The sequence below is a fragment of the Spermophilus citellus genome (assembly GCF_964194105.1).
Source record: "Spermophilus citellus genome assembly, chromosome: 18".
NCBI classification, from domain to species: Eukaryota; Metazoa; Chordata; class Mammalia; order Rodentia; family Sciuridae; genus Spermophilus; species Spermophilus citellus.
The window spans coordinates 52,772,208-52,790,992 of record NC_138200.1 but is presented as its reverse complement, the minus strand read 5'-3'; the positions used below and the strand labels follow the sequence as shown (position 1 = coordinate 52,790,992).

Sequence of the window (18,785 nt, the reverse complement as noted above, 5' to 3'; positions counted from 1 at the left end):
TTTTTAGAGAGAGTGAGGAGAGAGAGAGAGATCTATTTTTAATTTTTTTAATCAACATTAAAATGAATGTTAAATTGAATAATTTATATTAGCTAAACCAGAATTATTATTTTTGTTTACATAAAGTATAAAACACAGATCTCAGCATTCAATAGACAGTTAAATTGTAATCAAGAAAAATGTCTAAAACCAAATATACTGATCAAAATGATTAATACAATGTTGGGGAAATGTTCTATTACTTATTTTTTAGTATTACTAGTAAAATAATATTTTAGCTCATTTTAATATTTGTTGCTAGAATTTCTTATTTTGAGTAAGAATCATTAACATTAATTATTTACCTAATTTTTAAAATACTTTTTCTGTGCACTACATTAAAAAAAAAGAAAAAGAAGTTTTGGCAAACAGTTAGTTATTAGAAAAATTTAACTTCAGAAATTTGAAAGATACTTTGAAGCTGTTAATGAAACTTTATTACAAAGAGCACACTGAAAGTTAATGTTTTATAGTCTGTATGACTATGTCATTATGATTCCAGTTAACCCATTGGTTATAACACTCATAATACATGCAAATAAAATTTCTAACCTGATCCTACAACAAATTTTTATCTCCTCCAATTTAAAAAATTTTCTAAAATATGACTGAAACTTTTTGGATTTAAGTAGTAAATAATGATAAAAATGCAAATTTAAATGTGATTTTTTTGTAGATTGTTTTTCCTCCAGAAAAAAAGGGAATACTTTCTATGTTATTTAATATCAAATTAAAATTTGACTATTATTTTCTACATATTTTTAACAATATATTTGTTTTCTGCCAGGCATGGTGGAGCATGCCTGTAATGTCAGCAGTTTTGGAGGTTAAGGCAGGAAGATCACAAGTTCAAGTCCAGCTTCAGTAACTTAGCAAGGGCCTAAGCAACATAGTGACATCCTTGCCCTAACAGTTTTAATCAGAACTATTAAACTATTTCCTAGAGCTCTGGTTTAAGGGTATTTTTCTTTTTCTTTTTGGGGTGTGTGTGTGTGTGTGTGTGTGTGTGTGTTGTGTGTGTGTTAAGCAAGCATGTTACTGCTGAGCTATATCCCCATCCCTTTTTCTTTTAATTTAATTTTGGGACAGGATCTGGCTAAACTGCCCAGGCTGGCCTCAACCTTGCAATCCTGAGCAGCTGGACATGCCTTGCACTTGGAGCAAGGGAACTGTTTATCAAACTGAAGGTGGTACATGACCTATTAATGACCTGTGACAATTTTTTAATATGTATTTTTAGTTGTAGATGGACACAATATCTTTATTTTTTTAAATTTTTTAAATTTTATGTTGTGCTGAGAATCAAACCCAGTGCCTCAACATGTGTGAGGTGCTCTACCACTGAGCTACAACCCCAGCCTACAATTTTTTAATATAATGAAAATGTCAGCATAATACCATGGAGTAAAAGCTAAGCATTGTTTTGTATGAAATGTGTTCATTTTATGCATATAAAAATCCCAACACTCCAAGAACCTGAGGCAGGAGAATCACAGATTCCATGCCAGTCTGGACAATTTAGGAAGACCCTATCTAGAAACAAAAAACAAAAAGGGCTGGAGATGTAACTCAGTGGTAGAATACCCCTGAGTTCAATTCCCAGTACTGTTAAAAAAAAAAAAGAGTGCTGCATTGAAACGGAAATATTTCTGGAGTGGGCATGGTGTCACACACCTATCATCCTAGCAGCTCAGGAGGTTGAAGCAGGAGGATTATGCATTCAAAGCCAGCCTCATGAACTGAGCAAGGCCCTGAGCAACTCAGCGAGACCCTATCTCTAAATAAAATATTAAAAAGGGTTGGGGAGGGGCCAGGGTTGTGGCTCAGCAGTAGAGCACTCGCCTAGCATATGCGAGGCCCTGGGTTCGATCCTAAGCACCACATAAAAATAAAGGTATTGTGTCCAACTACAACTAACAAATATTTTTTAAAAAGTGTGTGTGGGGGGGGGTAGGAATGCGGCTTAATGGTTAAGCACCCCTGAGTTCAATCTCTGGTACCCCCCCCCAAAAAAGAAAATATTTCTAGACCAGGGCACAGTGGCATATATTTAAAATCCCACCAATTTGGGAGGCTGAGGCAGAAGAATTAAAAATTCCATCAATTCAGCAAGACTCTGTCCCAAAAAATAAAAAGAGAGTCCAGGCACTGTGGTACCAAGACTCAGGAGGCTCAGAAAGAGAAGACTGTAAGTTCAAGGCCAGCCGGAACAATTTAGACATCCATTTCAAAATAAAAAGGGTCCCAGCTTCAATCCCAGTACTATAGAATAAATGAATGCATTACATATTATATATGTACCTATATATGTATACATACATATATGCGTGTATATATTTTATATATGTGTGTGTTGAACTTATCTCTTAAGTAAGTGGTTTAGCACCCCTAAAGGTCAACCCCCACTACCACACAGTATTTCTTTTTTTTCTTTTTCAAATTGTTTTTATTTTTTTCTTTTTCAATTTATTGGTGCATTATAATTGTTCATAATAATGGGATTTACTGTTACACATTCATACGTGAACACCATGTAACAATATTGTTTGGCTAATATCATTCTTTAGCACTTCTCCCATTCTACCCATCTCCCACCCCTTGGTTCCTCCCTTTCCTCTACTGATCTTCCTTTGATTTCAATAAGATCCATTTTACCTTTCTTTTCCTTTTTTCCTCTCTAGCTTCCTCATGAGAAAACAAAGGATCCTTAACCTTCTGTTTGATTTTGCTTAACATAAAGTTTCTAGTTCCATACATTTTCCTGTAACTGCCATAATTTCATTTTCCTTTATAGCTGAATAAAACTCCATTATGTATATACCACATTTTCTTTATCCATTCACCCTTTGATAAACACCTAGGCTGGTTCCATAGTTGGCTCTTGTGAACTGCACTACTATAAACATGGGTATCTATGTATCACTATAGTATGACAACTTTAATTTTTTTAATATTTATTTTTTAGTTGGACACAATACCTTTATTTATTTATTTTTATGTGGTGCTGAGGATCAAACCCAGGGCCTTGCACTTTCTAGCAAGTGCTCTGTCACAACCCCAGCCCCCAATGAATTTAATTTTTTTTTTCAAAGAGAGAGAGAGAGAGAGAGAGAGAATTTTTTTTTAATATTTATTTTTTAGTTCTCGGCGGACACAACATCTTTGTTGGTATGTGGTGCTGAGGATCGAACCCGGGCCGCACGCATGCCAGGCAAGCACGCTACCGCTTGAGCCACATCCCCAGCCCCCGAATTTAATTCTTAAGGATAAATTCCAAGGAGTGGTATAGCTAGGTCATATGGAGGTTCCATACCTAGTCTTTTGAGGAACCTCCACAATGACTTCACAGTGGTTGTACTAAATTACAGTTTCACCTAAAAGCGTTCCTTTTTCTCCAATCCTCTCCAGCATTTATTATTTGTATTCCTGATGACTGCTTCTGACTGGTGTGAGATAAAACCTCAGTATAGTTTTGATTTGCATTTCCCTAATTGCTAATGATCCTGAAAATTTTTTCATGTATTTGTTGGCCATTTGTATTTCTTTTTTTGACAAGAGTCTGCTGAATTAATTTGCACATATGGGTTATTTGATTTTCTGGTATAAAGTTTTTTGAGTACTTTATATATTCTAGATATCAATCTTCCATCTGAAGAATTGCTAGCAAAAATTTTCTCCCATTTGGTAGCTTCTCTTCACATTCCTAATTGTTTCCTTTGCTATGCAGAAGATTTTTAACTTGATGTCAACCATTTACTGTTAGCATTATTTCCTGAGTTTTAGAGGTCCTACGGAAAAAGTTGTTGCCTCTGCAGATATACTGGAGTATCGATCCTACATTTTCTTCTAGGAGTTGTGTAGTTCAAAAGAAGTATTTCTTTCTTGGCTCATGGTCAAAAAGGATTCAAAACTTTGTATTACAAAAGTTTTCAGCCACTCATAGTGGCGCATGCCTGTACCTGTAATCCCTGCAGCTTGGAAGGTTGAGACAGGAGGATTCTGAGTTCAAAGCCAGCCTCAGCAACAGCAAGGTGCTAAATAACTCAAGTGAGACCCTGTCTGTAATTAAAATACAAAAAAGAGCTGGGGATGTGGCTCAGTGGTTGAGTGCCCCTGAGTTCAATCCCCACCCTGAAAAATAAAAAAGTTTTCAAACATAACTAAAATATAGATAAAATAATGCCATATAAAAAATGGTGGAATGAGACAGACATCATTACCCTAGGTACATGTATGACTGCACAAATGGTGCGACTCCACATCATGTACAACCAGAGAACTGAAAAGTTGTGCTCCATTTGTGTACAATGAAATGAAATGCATTCTGCTGTTATGTAAAACTAAGTAGAATTAAAAAAAAAAAAAGAATAATGCCATACACCTGTCATCTAGCTTGAACACTTGTCCTCTTTTTCTTGAATGTTATTTTTACTGACAACCTTACTGAAAGGAAGTGACAACTATAAAGAAGTGCTGAAAGCAGAGAAAATATCAAGTTCTCTTAAACCTCTTACAGTGAAATGAAATTTTTAAAGCAACATTTAGGTAAAACTTTCTATATTTTCCCCCAAAGACTTTCCTTATATAAAGAACAGGGTTAGGGCTAGAGCTGGAGCTCAGTGGTAGAGCACTTGCCTTGCATGCGTGGGACCCTGGGTTCAATCCCCAGCACCACATAAAAAAATAAACAAAGATATTGTGTCCATCTACAACTAAAAAAAATATTTAAAAAATAAACTTAAAAAAATAAAGGACAGGATTAAAATTTGTATTTTTTAGTGTTTAGTATGATCTTACAAACGGTTTGCGGTTTGTTGTTGTTTGTTTTGTTTTGCAGTACTGGGTACTGAACCCCAGCCATTTTTAAATTTTATTTTGAAACAGGGTCAATAAAGTTGCTCAGGGGCTGGGTATATAGCTCAGTTGATAGAGTGCTTGCCTTGCATGCACAAGGCCCTGGGTTCAATCCCCAGCACCAAAAAATAAACAAATAAGTAAATAAAGTTGCCCAGGTTGGCTTGGAACTCCTGCAATCCTTCTGTGCTGGCCTCCTGAGTAGCTTGGAGTTACAGGCGTGTGATATTGCACCAGGCACAAATGGCAAAATCTGATATAAATTTCAGATCTTATTTGCTCTGTAATGTTCGCAAATCTAAAGAATTTATATCTATTATCTTTGTAAATAAATCTCTTATCAATTTTATAGATTAAAAATGTAATCTTTAAGAAGAACCTCTCTAGCTTCATTTCATCTTTAATTCAAAAGTGCAAGTGAACTGACAACACTTAATAAACATCAGATTGATGGATACAAGCAATATGCTCAAACATTTAAATGTTTTAAGGTAATCTCTTAAATTACTAAACAACAAGTAAACTTTTCTGATCACACACAGTTAACTAGAAAATAATTTCAAATAAAAAATACCTACTCAAAAGCATATCACAGGGACTGAGAAATGTAGCTCAGAGCCTAACATGCATGAGGCCCTGGGTTTGATCCCTAGTACTGCAAAAAATAAATTAATAAGTCATGTCACAAGATCAGCTGACTTTGTATTTATGTACACCACTAACTTCACCATCCCACTGCTAATACACAAAATCAAAGGAAGAAATGAATTTTGTAAATCAGGCATACCACTAATTTTTCTCAATTTGTTAAATAAGTTTTATTTAGCCATGCACAGTGGCATATGCCTGCAATCCCAGCTACTCAGAAGGATGAGGCTAATTTACAAGTTCAAGGCCAGCCTGGACAACTTAAGAAGACCCTGTTCTCAAACTAAAAAATAAAAAAATAAAAAGGGCTAAGGATATATCTCCATGGTAAAGTGCCCCTGGTTCAATTCTCAGTACTGCAAAAAATTAAAGTTTTAAAAATTACACGCAACAGCAAATTCTATTAACTTCGCAGTATTATTTTTAAAAGTAAACAGTTTTTTTATCCTAACCTAGCACCTCAAAGAGCTTGAAGAGGGCTGGGGATGTGGCTCAAGCGGTAGCGCAGGCACCTGGCATGCGTGCGGCCCGGGTTCGATCCTCAGCACAACATACAAACAAAGATGCTGTGTCCGCAGATAACTAAAAAAAAATAAATATCGAAATATGATATATCAAGAACTACGTAATGTTTTGAACAACCAACAATAAAAATTAAAAAAAAAAAAACTAGAAAGAGAAGAAAACAAATGTTGAACTAGAATCTTGTTAGAAATGGGGAATTTCTGAGTAAATACAGACATTGCAAAATGACTCTAAAACAAGGAAACTATAAACTGACCCATTAGCATAGAAAACCTGGACTGATGCTAAGAGATCTCCCACTGACAAAGACCTCAGGATCATCAGGGATTAGAGATGAGTGTTACTTGACCTTTGCCAAATTATGATATTATTTTTTAAAAAAATATATATTTTTGCTGTTGATAAACTTTTATTTTATTTATATGTTTATTGCACTGCTGAGAATTGAACCCAGTGCCTCACACATGCTAGGCAAGCACTTCACCAATGAGTCACTACCTCAGCTGATTTTATTTTAATGTCTGTAATCAACCAAGCAGCTTGAAGCCTGAGGCAGAAGAATCAAATGTGCAAGATCTTGTTTCAAAACTTTAAAAACAAATAAATAAGTAAAAAGCATTGAATCAGGAGCTCAGTGGATAAGCATTTCTGGGTTCCATCACTGGTACAAAAATAAATAAATCAATGTTTAAAAAGAGAGAAAAAACAAAAGAGCTTGAAGAGCTTCTGAGTGCAATTTTAAATGTAAACTTAAAAACATACAAAGAGCAGAGACTATTATAATTTACCTTATTTTAATTGATGTATAATGATAAGTAATAGTGAGATTTGTTATTACATATTCATGGCACATGACACTGATTATAAGTGTATCCCCATATACCCAGTGTCTAGCTTCAATTATTTCTAAATAACATTTTTTCTGAATGTGACATTTACCAAGCTTTACTGTAAGATTTTTATAAAGCAATACAACTCAGCAAGGCCCTAAGCAACTTAGTAAGACCCTGTTTAAAAATAAAAAATAAAAAGGGCTGGGAATGTGACTCAGTGGTTAAGTGGCCCTTCGTTCAACTCCTGGTACCAAAAAAAAAAAAAAAAAAAAAAGAATTAATCTGAATTAACCCAATTTCAGAGCTCACATAATCCTCTTTTTTTTTTTTTTAAGTTTTAGGTGGACTTGATATCTTTATTTTAATGTGGTGCTGAGGACTGAACCCAGTGTCTCACGCGTGCTAGGCAAGCACTCTACCACTGAGCCACAACCCCCGCCCCAATTCTTATTTATTTTTAATTAAAATAAACAGTAAGGGCTGGGGATGTGGCTCAGGTGGTAGCGCGCTCGCCTCACATGCGTGCGGACCGGGTTTGATCCTCAGCACCACATACCAACAAAGATGTTGTGTCCGCCGAGAACTAAAAAATAAATATTTAAAAAAAAATAAATAAACAGTAAAAGCTGATGAAAATTTAACCCAAAATTAATACAAATTTTGAGACATTAAAATATATATTTTAGATGTTAAAACTCTCATCTGCTGCTGAAACATAAAACATAATGAAAATTGTACAATTTGTAGGAAAATGGACTCTTCAAGCTACTTCTCCAGTATACTAGGATTCTAGGACAGTCCAAACAAATTTCAGCTGTTGATAAGCAATACTACTTAAATCTTACAGCTCCAACTGTTCCTCATTCCAAAAGTTTGTCAAATTCAGACAAACAGGTGAAAGTCATCCAACATAAATATAGAAAATTACCTGAAATGTTGAAATATATGCAGACCATTCCTGTTTGATTTAAAATTATGGCTGTTAAAAAAAAAAAAAAAAAGTTTGCTCTGGCTTGTGATTCTCCTAAACCTCCCAGAACAAATTCACTCCTCTTAAATTCCACTGCTATTTGAACCTCATATGGCATGCCCGGGCAAATTTGATGACTTGGATTTAGTTTTAGAAGGCAGGCTTACCGCCAAATCTGCTGTATCTACTCCCCTGAACCATCAGGACAGCTTTAGCAGCACCTCCCTTATTTATGTTACTGCTCGAGCAGTCAACCTACCGCTTACTATCAAATGAGGCTCAAACTACTCAGGTTTCCTATCTCTTGAGAGTAATATGACTGCCTTCACTATACTATGGCTTCCTCCACTCCACCCCTATTTAAAATAAAACATTACCATTTCGGAACAATCTACTTCTCAACTAGCAATAAAGAGAGGCAAATCAGTAATATATGTCACTATCCTCTCTTAAAAGGTTTTCATTTTACGTATCAGTATTTATGACTCCCTGAACAAAAAAGGAATACATTTTCTCACCAAAAATGTCCTTATGATCACACTTCACCAAAAAGTTACACATAGAGTGAACCTCAAAGGCAGAATTTTGGACTGAGGTTGTGGCTCAGTGGTAGGGTGTTCGCCTAGCATTCATGAAGCACTGGGTTCAATCCTCAGCATCACATAAAAATAAAATTAAGATATTGCATCCACCTAAAACTAGAAAATAAATATTTTTTAAAAAAGCAGAGTCTGACTCTGCCTTCTATAAAAATACATACAATTTTAGGGGAAATTTATGATTGCCACTGAAAGGCAAGTCATAAGAAGGTGATTCTACAATTTACTCCAAATTAATAACTTTAAAAGCTCATTAATGCTTTAAGATACAGGCCTTATTGGATACCCACAATTTCTTGGCCATGTACATAATACACAGGTTTAACTTTTACATTATCTAATAAAGCTACAGTATAACGTCTATTAATACTTCAGAATACATACCAAAATATTCCTTCTGTATTAGCAAATGGGAAAACTTAACAAAGTGCAGGAATACCAAAGCATACATGGTCAATTTTGTTTTTTAATATTTTATTTTTTAGTATTTGGCGGACACAACATCTTTGTATGTGGTGCTAAGGATCGAACCGGGGCCGCAGGCCAGGCGAGTGCGTTACCGCTTGAGTCACATCCCCAGCCCATGGTTAATGTTTTTTTTTTTTTTAATATTTATTTTTATTTTTTTTATTGGTTGTTCAAAACATTACAAAGCTCTTGACATATCATATTTCATACATTTGATTCAAGTGGGTTATGAACTCCCATTTTTACCCCGTATACAGATTGCAGAATCACATCAGTTACATATCCACTTTTTTACATACTGCCATACTAGTGTCTGTTGTGTTCTGTTGCCTTTCCTATCCTCTACTATCCCCCCTCCCCTCCCCTCCCCTCCCAACTTCTCTCTCTACCCCATCTACTGTAATTCATTTCTCCCCCTTGACTTTTTTTCCCTTTCCCCTCACATCCTCTTATATGTAATTTTGTATAACAATGAGGATCTCCTTCCATTTCCATGCAATTTCCCTTCTCTCTCGCTTTCCCTCCCACCTCTCATCCCTGTTTAATGTTAATCTTCTTCTCATGCTCTTCCTCCCTGCTCTGTTTTTAGTTGCTCTCCTTATATCAAAGAAGACATTTGGCATTTGTTTTTTAGGGATTGGCTAGCTTCACTTAGCATAATCTGCTCTAATGCCATCCATTTCCCTGCAAATTCCATCATTTTGTCATTTTTTTAATCCATTCATCTATTGAAGGCATCTAAGTTGGTTCCACGGTCTAGCTATTGTGATTGTGCTGCTATGAACATCGATGTAGCAGTATCCCTATAGTACGCTCTTTTAAGGTCTTCAGGGAATAGTCCGAGAAGGGCAATAGCTGGGTCAAATGGTGATGGTCAGTGTTTTTAAACACAACAATATGACACTGAATTTTCTTCCCCTGGGTTCTTCCTCATACTCACTAAAACTCATTTATTCACTAATCTCCACCATGAAACTCTACTAATAACCACAGAAACATCCTCCAATCCCAATCAAGGAAGCATTTCAATGAAATATTTAATTATTTTTCCAAGTGAAATGGTGAAATATTTATCACTGACTCTACTTAATACATATTCTCACTGCATTCAAGTCTACAGAAAAAGGTGGCCTATGGTACAAAAATATGGATTAGCAGCAATCAAATCATCCTTTACAGTAACTAATGAGATGTACAAATATACCATTAAATTTCTACAGGAAACCACACAAACAACTTCCCTTTTTTAATCCTAATTTAAATATCCAATTATACTTACAATGGTTAGCAAATCAACCACCTTTCACTCCCTACAGCAGCAGGAACAATTCAAAAAAGGGGAAAAACAATTAAAAGCAAAAGACTTGGGTGGGCATGGTGGCACAAGTCTATAATCCCAGCAGCCCAGGAGGTTGAGACTGGTCAGCCTCAGCAACCGTGGGGCACTAAGCAACTCAGTGAGACTTTGTCTCTAAATAAAATACAAAACAGGACTGGGGATGTGGCTCAGTGGCTGAGTACCCTTGAGTTCCATCCCTGGTACCCCCCCCCCCCCAAAAGGGAAATGACCTGGCCGGAGTTGTAGAGTGTTTGCTTAACGTGTGAGGCACTGAGCTGGATTCTCAGCAACACACAGCAAGGTCCATCGACAACTAAAATAAATAAATAAAAAGCAAATGACCTTCAGTACTTACACTTACTTGGTAAAATATGAGAAAAGAAGTAACATTTAAAGAATAAAGACTAGAATTAAGAGAATTTTAAAAAACAGACAAAATGTCTAAAACCAAATTTGACAACTAGCAGGGGTAGGGGGAACCAGCCTATTGTGTTACAAAAAAAATGTTAACTACCATTAAAGAGCATCAAAATAAAACCCTTGAGTAAAAAATAAAACTGAAAAATGAGAAAATAATCTAAGAGGCAATAAATTATAATGAACACATAGAGCAGATCTCCAAGCACAAGACAAAAACACTAAATCATAGTCTTAAACAATCACCCAAACTGGGCATGGTGGCGCATGCCTGTAATCCCAGTGGCTTTGGAGGCTGAGGCAGGAGGATCACTGGTTCAAAGCCAGCCTCAGCAAAAGTGAGGCACTAAGCAACTCAGAGAGACCCTGTCTCTAAATAAAATACAAAATAGGGCTGGGATTGACTCAGTGGTCGAGTACCCCTGGGTACCAAATAAATAAATAGATAGATAGATCATCCGAGAAAAATTCCTCAATTTCATATGTGAAAAAACTTGTTACAAGTTTTTTTTTAAATAATACCTGGCAAAATTAAATCTTATAATAAAGTTTCTTACAAAAATATGTATTATATCTAAGATATTGCTTCTCTTAGGAAACTGCAGTAGGTTAAGATACTACACAGTGTAGCTAGCATACATTCCTCCCAGTGACTCCCGTTGAAGATTAGAAAATCAATATTTCACAATGAAACTCTGAATTCGCAAAATAAAGTTTATTATAACATCAAAATTAGATACATATTTAGTACACCAAAATAGGGTATCAGAAGCTGGTCTTTACAATGGCAAATAATGAAATTAATATTAAACAGGTACCTATTTTAAAGTCCCTATTTACTATTGAGGGGTAGGTATCATCAATTTGAAGCTGGGTACAAGAAGAAAGTCTAATAAAACAGTTTTCCCGTTTTAACTGGGAAAATCAGAGGAAGCACTGGGAGCTAAAAGAAAAATAAAAAACAACTAAAGACTCTAGAGTCTTAAATTTTCTTCAATGGGAAAAAAATCTCAAAACACCTCAATAAGCAAAACATTAAAAAAGTCAATCTCTCTCTCTCTCACACACACACACACACACACACACACATATATTCAATGCTATCAAGTACGCCACAAATCATCTACTGTGTAGAAGTTTTAGCAAGCTTGCTTAGCACACACATTAAATTCAGCCCTTTAGATTGGCTTTACTCTCTATCTCCTCCTCCCATCAAACATTTTTCTAAAATATTTTCCCTGTATGAAAATTTAGATGTGCCCCCCCAAAAAAAGAAAGAGAAATTTAAAAAAAAATTTAGATGTGCTAAGTACCCTCAAACCTTTTGAGAGATGCATACCCACTGCAGGCCCAAATTATCATGATTTGCTACCTTATGAAATTAAACCAACAAAAGCCAAAGAACTGAAACAACATCATTAACTTCATCTACTAGGAAAAAAATGACTGACTCAAAATTTTACATGGGGGGTGTGGGGGTGTGGCTCAGTGGTAGAGCGCTTACCTAGCACATGTGAGGCACTGGGTTCTATCCTCAGCACCACATAAAAATAAAGGTATTGTGTCTATCTACAACTTAATATATTTTTTTTTAATTTTTAACATGGTATTTATTTATTAATTAAATAAATATCAGGTGCCTACTACATCAAAGCAGTGTGCTAGCCACAAGAAAGAACAATATAATTATTAACAACATACAAACACTAACCCTCCTCTCAAGGAGCTTCCATTCCAGAGAGGAAAAGAATCCAAAACCAAGTAAATACATTTAAACAACCAAGTACTGATCAATTCTCCAATTTTATTCTCATGGCCTACCTCACTGCATATACTACCTTCCCAAAAGCATTCAATTAATCTACTTAATTCCTTTAAAGTACATACTGTACTCATAATTACACTTACCAGTGCTGTTCAGCAGCACTATTCACAATAACCAAAAGATGGAACAGCCCAAATGTCTATCACTGGATGAAGAGATAAATATATTGTGATGAGTTATATGTTCACAATGGAATACTACTTAGCTCTAGAAAGGAATGCAGTATGCATACATGATAGACAGTGAACAAACTATGAAAACATCTTAATTGAAAGAAATCAGAGACAAAAGGTTATATATCATATTATTTCATTTATATGAAATACACAGAATGAATCAATCCCTGGAAACATACTGTACTCATAATTACACTTATCAGATTGTTGGTAGCCAAAGGCTGGGAAGGGAAGAAGAATGAGGTTTAATGGGTACAAGTTTTCTTTTGGGGTAATGAAGATGATCTGGAATTAGAAGTGGTAAGGCACAATACTATGAGGGTACTAAATGACAGTAAATTGTTGATTTGAAAATAGTTTACTTATTCACATGTACTTCACCTTAATTTTTAAAAACTTTACCAGTTAGGAAAGCGGACTTTTTTTGTCATAAATAAAACTACTCATTTTACCTTTAGTAATATCAATTATAAATCAAGACTCATTTTAATATCAAACGTTTATATCTGCAGGGGGCAACTGGCATTCACCTGTAATACCAGCTACTCAGAAGGCTGAGGTAGGAGGATCATACAATTAAGGCCAGTCTCAGCAATCTAGGAAGACTGTGCCTCAAAATAAACAAGGGCTGGGGATGTGGCTCAGTGGTTAAGTGTCCCTGGGTTCAATCCCTGGTACCAAAAAAAATAAGTAAAAAATAAAAAGCCAGGCATGGTGGTGCACATCTGTAATCCTAGAAACTTGGGAAGACTTGGGCAGGAGAATTGCAAGCTCAAGACCAGCCTCAGCAACTTAGCAAAGAATCTGTCTCAAATAAAATTTTAAAAGGGTTTAAGATAAAGCCCAGTTAAATTCCCACTACCCTTAAAGAAAAAAAAAGGCTACCCCCCCCCAAAATAAAAAATGTAACTCAAGTTGGCAGAGCACCCTGGGCTCAATCCCCAGTACCACAAAGAAAAAAGGTGTTTTGTTTTTTTTTCTTCTTCTGATGTACATACAATTCCTACTTAGATGACAACACCCTTTTAAAATTCATGTTTGGTTAACACCTTTATTAATTATATATTTAGTGTATAATTGACCCTAGCAAAATCTGTGCCTAGGAAAGTTGGTATCAATTGTTTATCTTCTTTATAACGTACTCAAACACGTTGTTTTTATTTTGTTTAGTCCCAATAATCCGAGTACAATTTAATGCCATCCTCTCCACAAATTCCACTTTTCCTGTTTCTTCCTCTGTTACAAAATATATCATGAGTCAATCTGCCTAGTTATTTGGACTATGTGTTTCCTCCAACTATTGCCCCAACTCCTGAGAAGCCAGTCCTTTTTGCATCAAAGTAACACCACATTTAACATAATAGATGCTCAAATGTTGGTGGAACTGAAAAGAGCCAGGCACCATGCCTGCCTGTACCGAGAGACTGAGGGTGGTGAGTTCAAAGCCAACCTCAGCAAAAGCAAGGCACTAAGCAACTCAGTGAGACCCTCTCTAAATAAAATACAAAATAGGGCTGGGGATATCAGTGGTCGAGGGGCCCTGAGTTCAATCCCCGGTACAAAAAGAAAGAGAGAAAATGGAAAAGAAATGCAGCCAATAAATAACTATTGCAAATTATTTATTACTTTGAAAAAGACACCTCAACATAAAGAATAAAAAGATCTGATAAAACAAGTATTGAAGCGCCCAGAGAATTCTTATGCCTCACGTTCAGGTAAATTTCCAATTCAACTCTAGAGAATCATTTGTTAAACATCAATATTAACATGAAGTAATTCACCTAAATACCCAGAAAGAATAAATAGGGATTACCCTACCCATCCACTTTTTTGGGTTCTCCTGCATATGTAACTGAACTTAATGAACCACAGTATTCCAAACCAGGTCATAGGAGAATCCCAAGTTCCCAGTCGTCCTGTTTCTATTTCCTGATTGGTCTGACCTGCAAGAATTACAGTGTCCAGCCTTCCCAATTTACGATCTCCTTTAAAATGTTCTAAGGAGAGAGCTTTCTCTTAAAACAAGACTTTCAGAACTTTCTAGGATAATTATGAAAAAGATATCCTACTTTAAAACAAAACAAAACTTACACTTTCCTGTAGCAAGAAAACAGTTTTCAGATAAATTCCGTTATAATTACACTCCGAATTAGGTATAGGCCACAAACTTGCACAACTGAAAGTTATCCCGAAAGCATTACTCCCCTAGCAACGTAGATTTTTAAAAACAGTACACGAATTTTAAAAGAATCCTACCCCTCAAATACGCCTCTTTAAAAAAAAAAGAAGAAGAAGAATTTTTAAAACAATCTAGCACGGATGAAATACCAAGTGCGCCTCACATAACACTGGGATAACATTTTCTCTGCACCACGCTGGCAAAGGAGCGACAACCAGACGCCACTTGGGCTGTGGCCCCGACCCTCGGCCTCCAAACCCCGGGTATGCATCGGCCACTGGCGTCCCGGAGTCCAGTTCCTCCCTAGTTTGCTTCACAGACAAGCGAGCAGCCACTTCCACGGTACAGCAACTCACACACCTCCTCAGCTCTTTAAATTTGTCTTTACCCAGTACGCTCACTCACACCAGGTTAACAGTGCCCGAACAATCGGAGAACTAGGCAAAAGCGAGCTCGCACTAGCCTGGAGAGGCACGTTCCTCAGTCCCGCCGGGCCCGGCACCCACCTGCAGGCCGCGAGCCCGGGGGCGGCGGCGGCGGCGCCCCGTCCTCGCCAAAGACGAGTTTGAAGTCGAGCTCGTCGTGGGTGCCACAGTTTGCAGTAGTCATCGGCGTGGCCCGGAATGCCGCGGCTCCTTCTCAGGCGGCGGCGGCGGCGGCGGCGGCGGCGGCGGCAGCGAGCTCCTCAGCGCCGCTTCATCCCGGGCCGCGCCGGCCAGGTCGTGGCTCTTCGGCAAACTTTCCGGGCGTGGCCCGCCACGCTGAGCGTTTCGTTTCGAAGTAGAAAGCTGGCCGTGCGTCGAGCAGCAGCAGGAGCTGCAAAAACGCCGCCAGTTGCGGTGTCTAAGTCGCCACCGCCGCCTTGGCCAAAGTTCCCCGCCCCCCAAGAGTCGCCGCCACCACCGCCGCTGCTGGCGCGCGCCCGCGCCGTACCGCGCACCCGGCCCCGCCCCCTGCCGCGCGCCCATCCGACCCGGCCACTCATAGGCCGGCAGCGCTGCGGGCCCCGCCCCTCGCAAACCATCGTGTGACTTCCCTGTCTGCGAGAAGGAAGTCACATGAATATGGACACGAAGGCCTTGTTGCCTCCCGGGAGTTGTAGTTACGCCTCTGTTCCCTCTGGAACTCCTAAACCAAGCCCGTGTTAGAGCCTATAGTCCTCTTCAGTTGGATTAGGGAAACCACCACAGGCCAATTGGAGAAGATGCCTTTCCTCATTAGGCAGAGTTCACGTCGAGGAAGGAGCACCAGTAAGGTTATGGGTCTGATGATGGGCGGCCATTTAGAGTTACTCCTGATTTAAAGAATGTATGGTGGCCCGCCTGGGCGGCACACGCCTTTAATCCCCACACCTCGGAAGGCTGAGGCTATGTGATCTCGAGGTCAGCGTGAGCAAAAATAAAAGCCGCTGAGCGCGGTGGCGCATGCCTTATCCCAGCGACTCAGGTGGCAGAGGCTGAGGCAGGAATATCGCAAAAGCCAGCCTCAGCAACTTAAGCGGGACCTTGTCTCAAAATAGAAAATAAAAAGGGCTGGAGACGTAGCTCAATGGTTAGGCGCCCCCTGGGTTCAATCCCATCCCTCCATCCCAACCTCAGCGGTGGAATTTCGAAAGAGCAGGGACTGAACGGAGCCTCCAGGTAAGGAGTGGATGGAGCCCAAGGAAATGGGTAGCAACAGACCCTCTACGGTGGATTGGGGCCCGCGTCTTGATGGTTGCACCTTTGTCTGCCCCACTAGCTTGCCTTGCTTGGAAGCAGTGTGGCTTCCATCGAAAAGACAGAGGGGCAGGGTTTATCTTCCTATCAAAGTTGAGCAGGCAGAGCAGGGAGCTCGGGCCACTCAGCTTTGACCTCTACAACCCCATACACAGCCATGACTGCAGGAGGGATCTTGTTCCGTCCATCCCCAGAGGCCTGCCTTCTCCTAGGACGGCCCAAGACATTGCCTCTTGGGTCTGGGGACTCTGAGCTTGGGCTTGTTTACTTGGGGGATCCACTGAGGCTCATGAGTAGTCAGGGAGTCAGGAGAGGCACTAATGATGGTCTCCCCAGGCTCCTTGCCCCTGGCAAAATGCCTACAGGGCATAGTATTCTCCTGAAGAGCGTTACCCACGGTGCTGCCTCAAGAGGCTTGGGTGCGGATGGGAGGCCTGAAAAGTGCCACCTCACAGGGCCTAGAGCATACCCACACCACCCACAAAAACCCCTGGGAGAGGACGCAAGGTGGAGCTCTTTGTAGAGATCTCAGTGACTCCTGAGCTACCAGGGAGCCCTAGGGGGAACCTAACTAGGTCAGGAGAACTAGGAATGTCCTGAGCGTGTGAGACATTCATCTTGGACCAGTTCATTCCTGCCCAGTGCTGTATGCCTTTACCTATTCTGGATCTGGGGATGCAGAGATAAATTAAGTCTCCCTTCAGGGGTCAGGGGAAGGGTAACAGCAAATCTCTAATTACTGTGCAAAGAGATTAGAGCTGTGCCAGCAGTTCTGAAAAGGTTCAAAATTCCCTGGCTGCAGGACCTTCATAGGGTAGGTAAGAACAGGAGATACAAGCAAGAGGTAAGAAAGATTGTTCCAGGCAAAGAACGGACTTCCAAAGACTTGGAGACCAGAAAGTACCTGCAATAAGCAGTAGACAAAGGGGAAGCTGGATGTGTGGGCAGAGATCTATAGACCACTGCAAGATGCCTGGATTTATATCCTGAGGACAGTAGAGAGCTATGGAAGGGTTTAGAGCAAGGGTATTATATGATCAGAATTCTGGATGGAACACTGGAATGGGGAGTTGGATGAGGTTAAAGGCAGGAGATGACAAACTGACCAACTAGGGGGAAAAATGGCTTTAGGTAGAAAGTTCTTCCCAACAAGCAGTCCTGCCTTCAGAGGATCTCCAACCTGGAGCCCTAATGCCATTCCAGCTCTGTAGCCCTCTGCCTCAAGTTAACGGCCCACCTATTAGTACCACATGCAATATGATCCTGGTATAGTGTAAGGTGCCAAAAGCTTAGTCAGCTCACCTCCCCACCGCACAAAACTTAAAGCAACTTCAGGATGAATCCCCTTCCCCACCATTATACCTCCCAGGTTGTCATCTGCATTTAGAAAATAGACCCTTATCCCAGGTCTTCTTTCCCTCCAGACACAATTTCACCTGAACCAGGAGCTCGGCCAATCAGACCAAAGGGCAGGCAAGAGACAGATCCAGGACCTGCCAGCTCCTTCACCCCTATACCCCAATTGGACCTTAGATAAAATGTAGATGGCTTGAAAAATTTGCCCATTTATTACATGCTCAGCAATGCAAGGACAGCATCTGGAGAACACTTAGAATGGATCATGTTGTGGGGCAGACTTCTGGTCTGTAATAAACTGAGAATTTAACAAGGAGTGATGAGGTCTGGGGCAGGAGTGGCCACCAACTGCAGGGAGCAATTGGTTTTGTTTAAAAAAAAAAAAAAAAAAGTAACAATGGCCAGGATGCTGCAGGTTATGAAGGGACCTATAAACACACACCCAAAAATGCATACTGTTTCTACCCTCTTTCCCAGCAAGGGCCAAGATCTCCCCTCATTATCTCTTTATAAGACAAGTTCCAAAGGCCCTGCAGGTCATCTGATCCACTCCTTACCTAAGAGCACTAAGAAATGAAAGCCCAGGAGCCAGAGAAGTAGAATGCAGGAACAACACCCTTCTCCCTCATGTGTGAATGCCAGCCAGGCCTGAATATCAGATAAAGATATTTCTTTTACCAGCTGCCACAGGCCTGGTCCTGAGGTCCCACTGTTGAAGGTTCTGTGTCCTCAAAGCCATAGGATGGTATAGTTTAGCCCAACCCAGCCCCTTATTTCACTCCAGGGGGAAACAGGAGGCTTGGCGGAAACTCAGTTTAAACAAGTTCCTCCTCTCCATG

General features: G+C 39.3%; 1 protein-coding gene across 1 annotated transcript in view; it reads right to left on the bottom strand.

The window, feature by feature from the left end:
* Positions 1 to 15,518, bottom strand: part of NFATC3 (nuclear factor of activated T cells 3) — a 99,288-nt gene extending 83,770 nt beyond the window's left edge. Inside the window, 1 exon segment of the mRNA XM_081273533.1 lies at positions 15,379 to 15,518. Within this exon segment, the coding sequence (XP_081129659.1) occupies positions 15,379 to 15,481 (103 nt within the window). The 5' untranslated portion in view covers positions 15,482 to 15,518.
* Between the last annotated feature and the right edge of the window lie 3,267 nt (positions 15,519 to 18,785).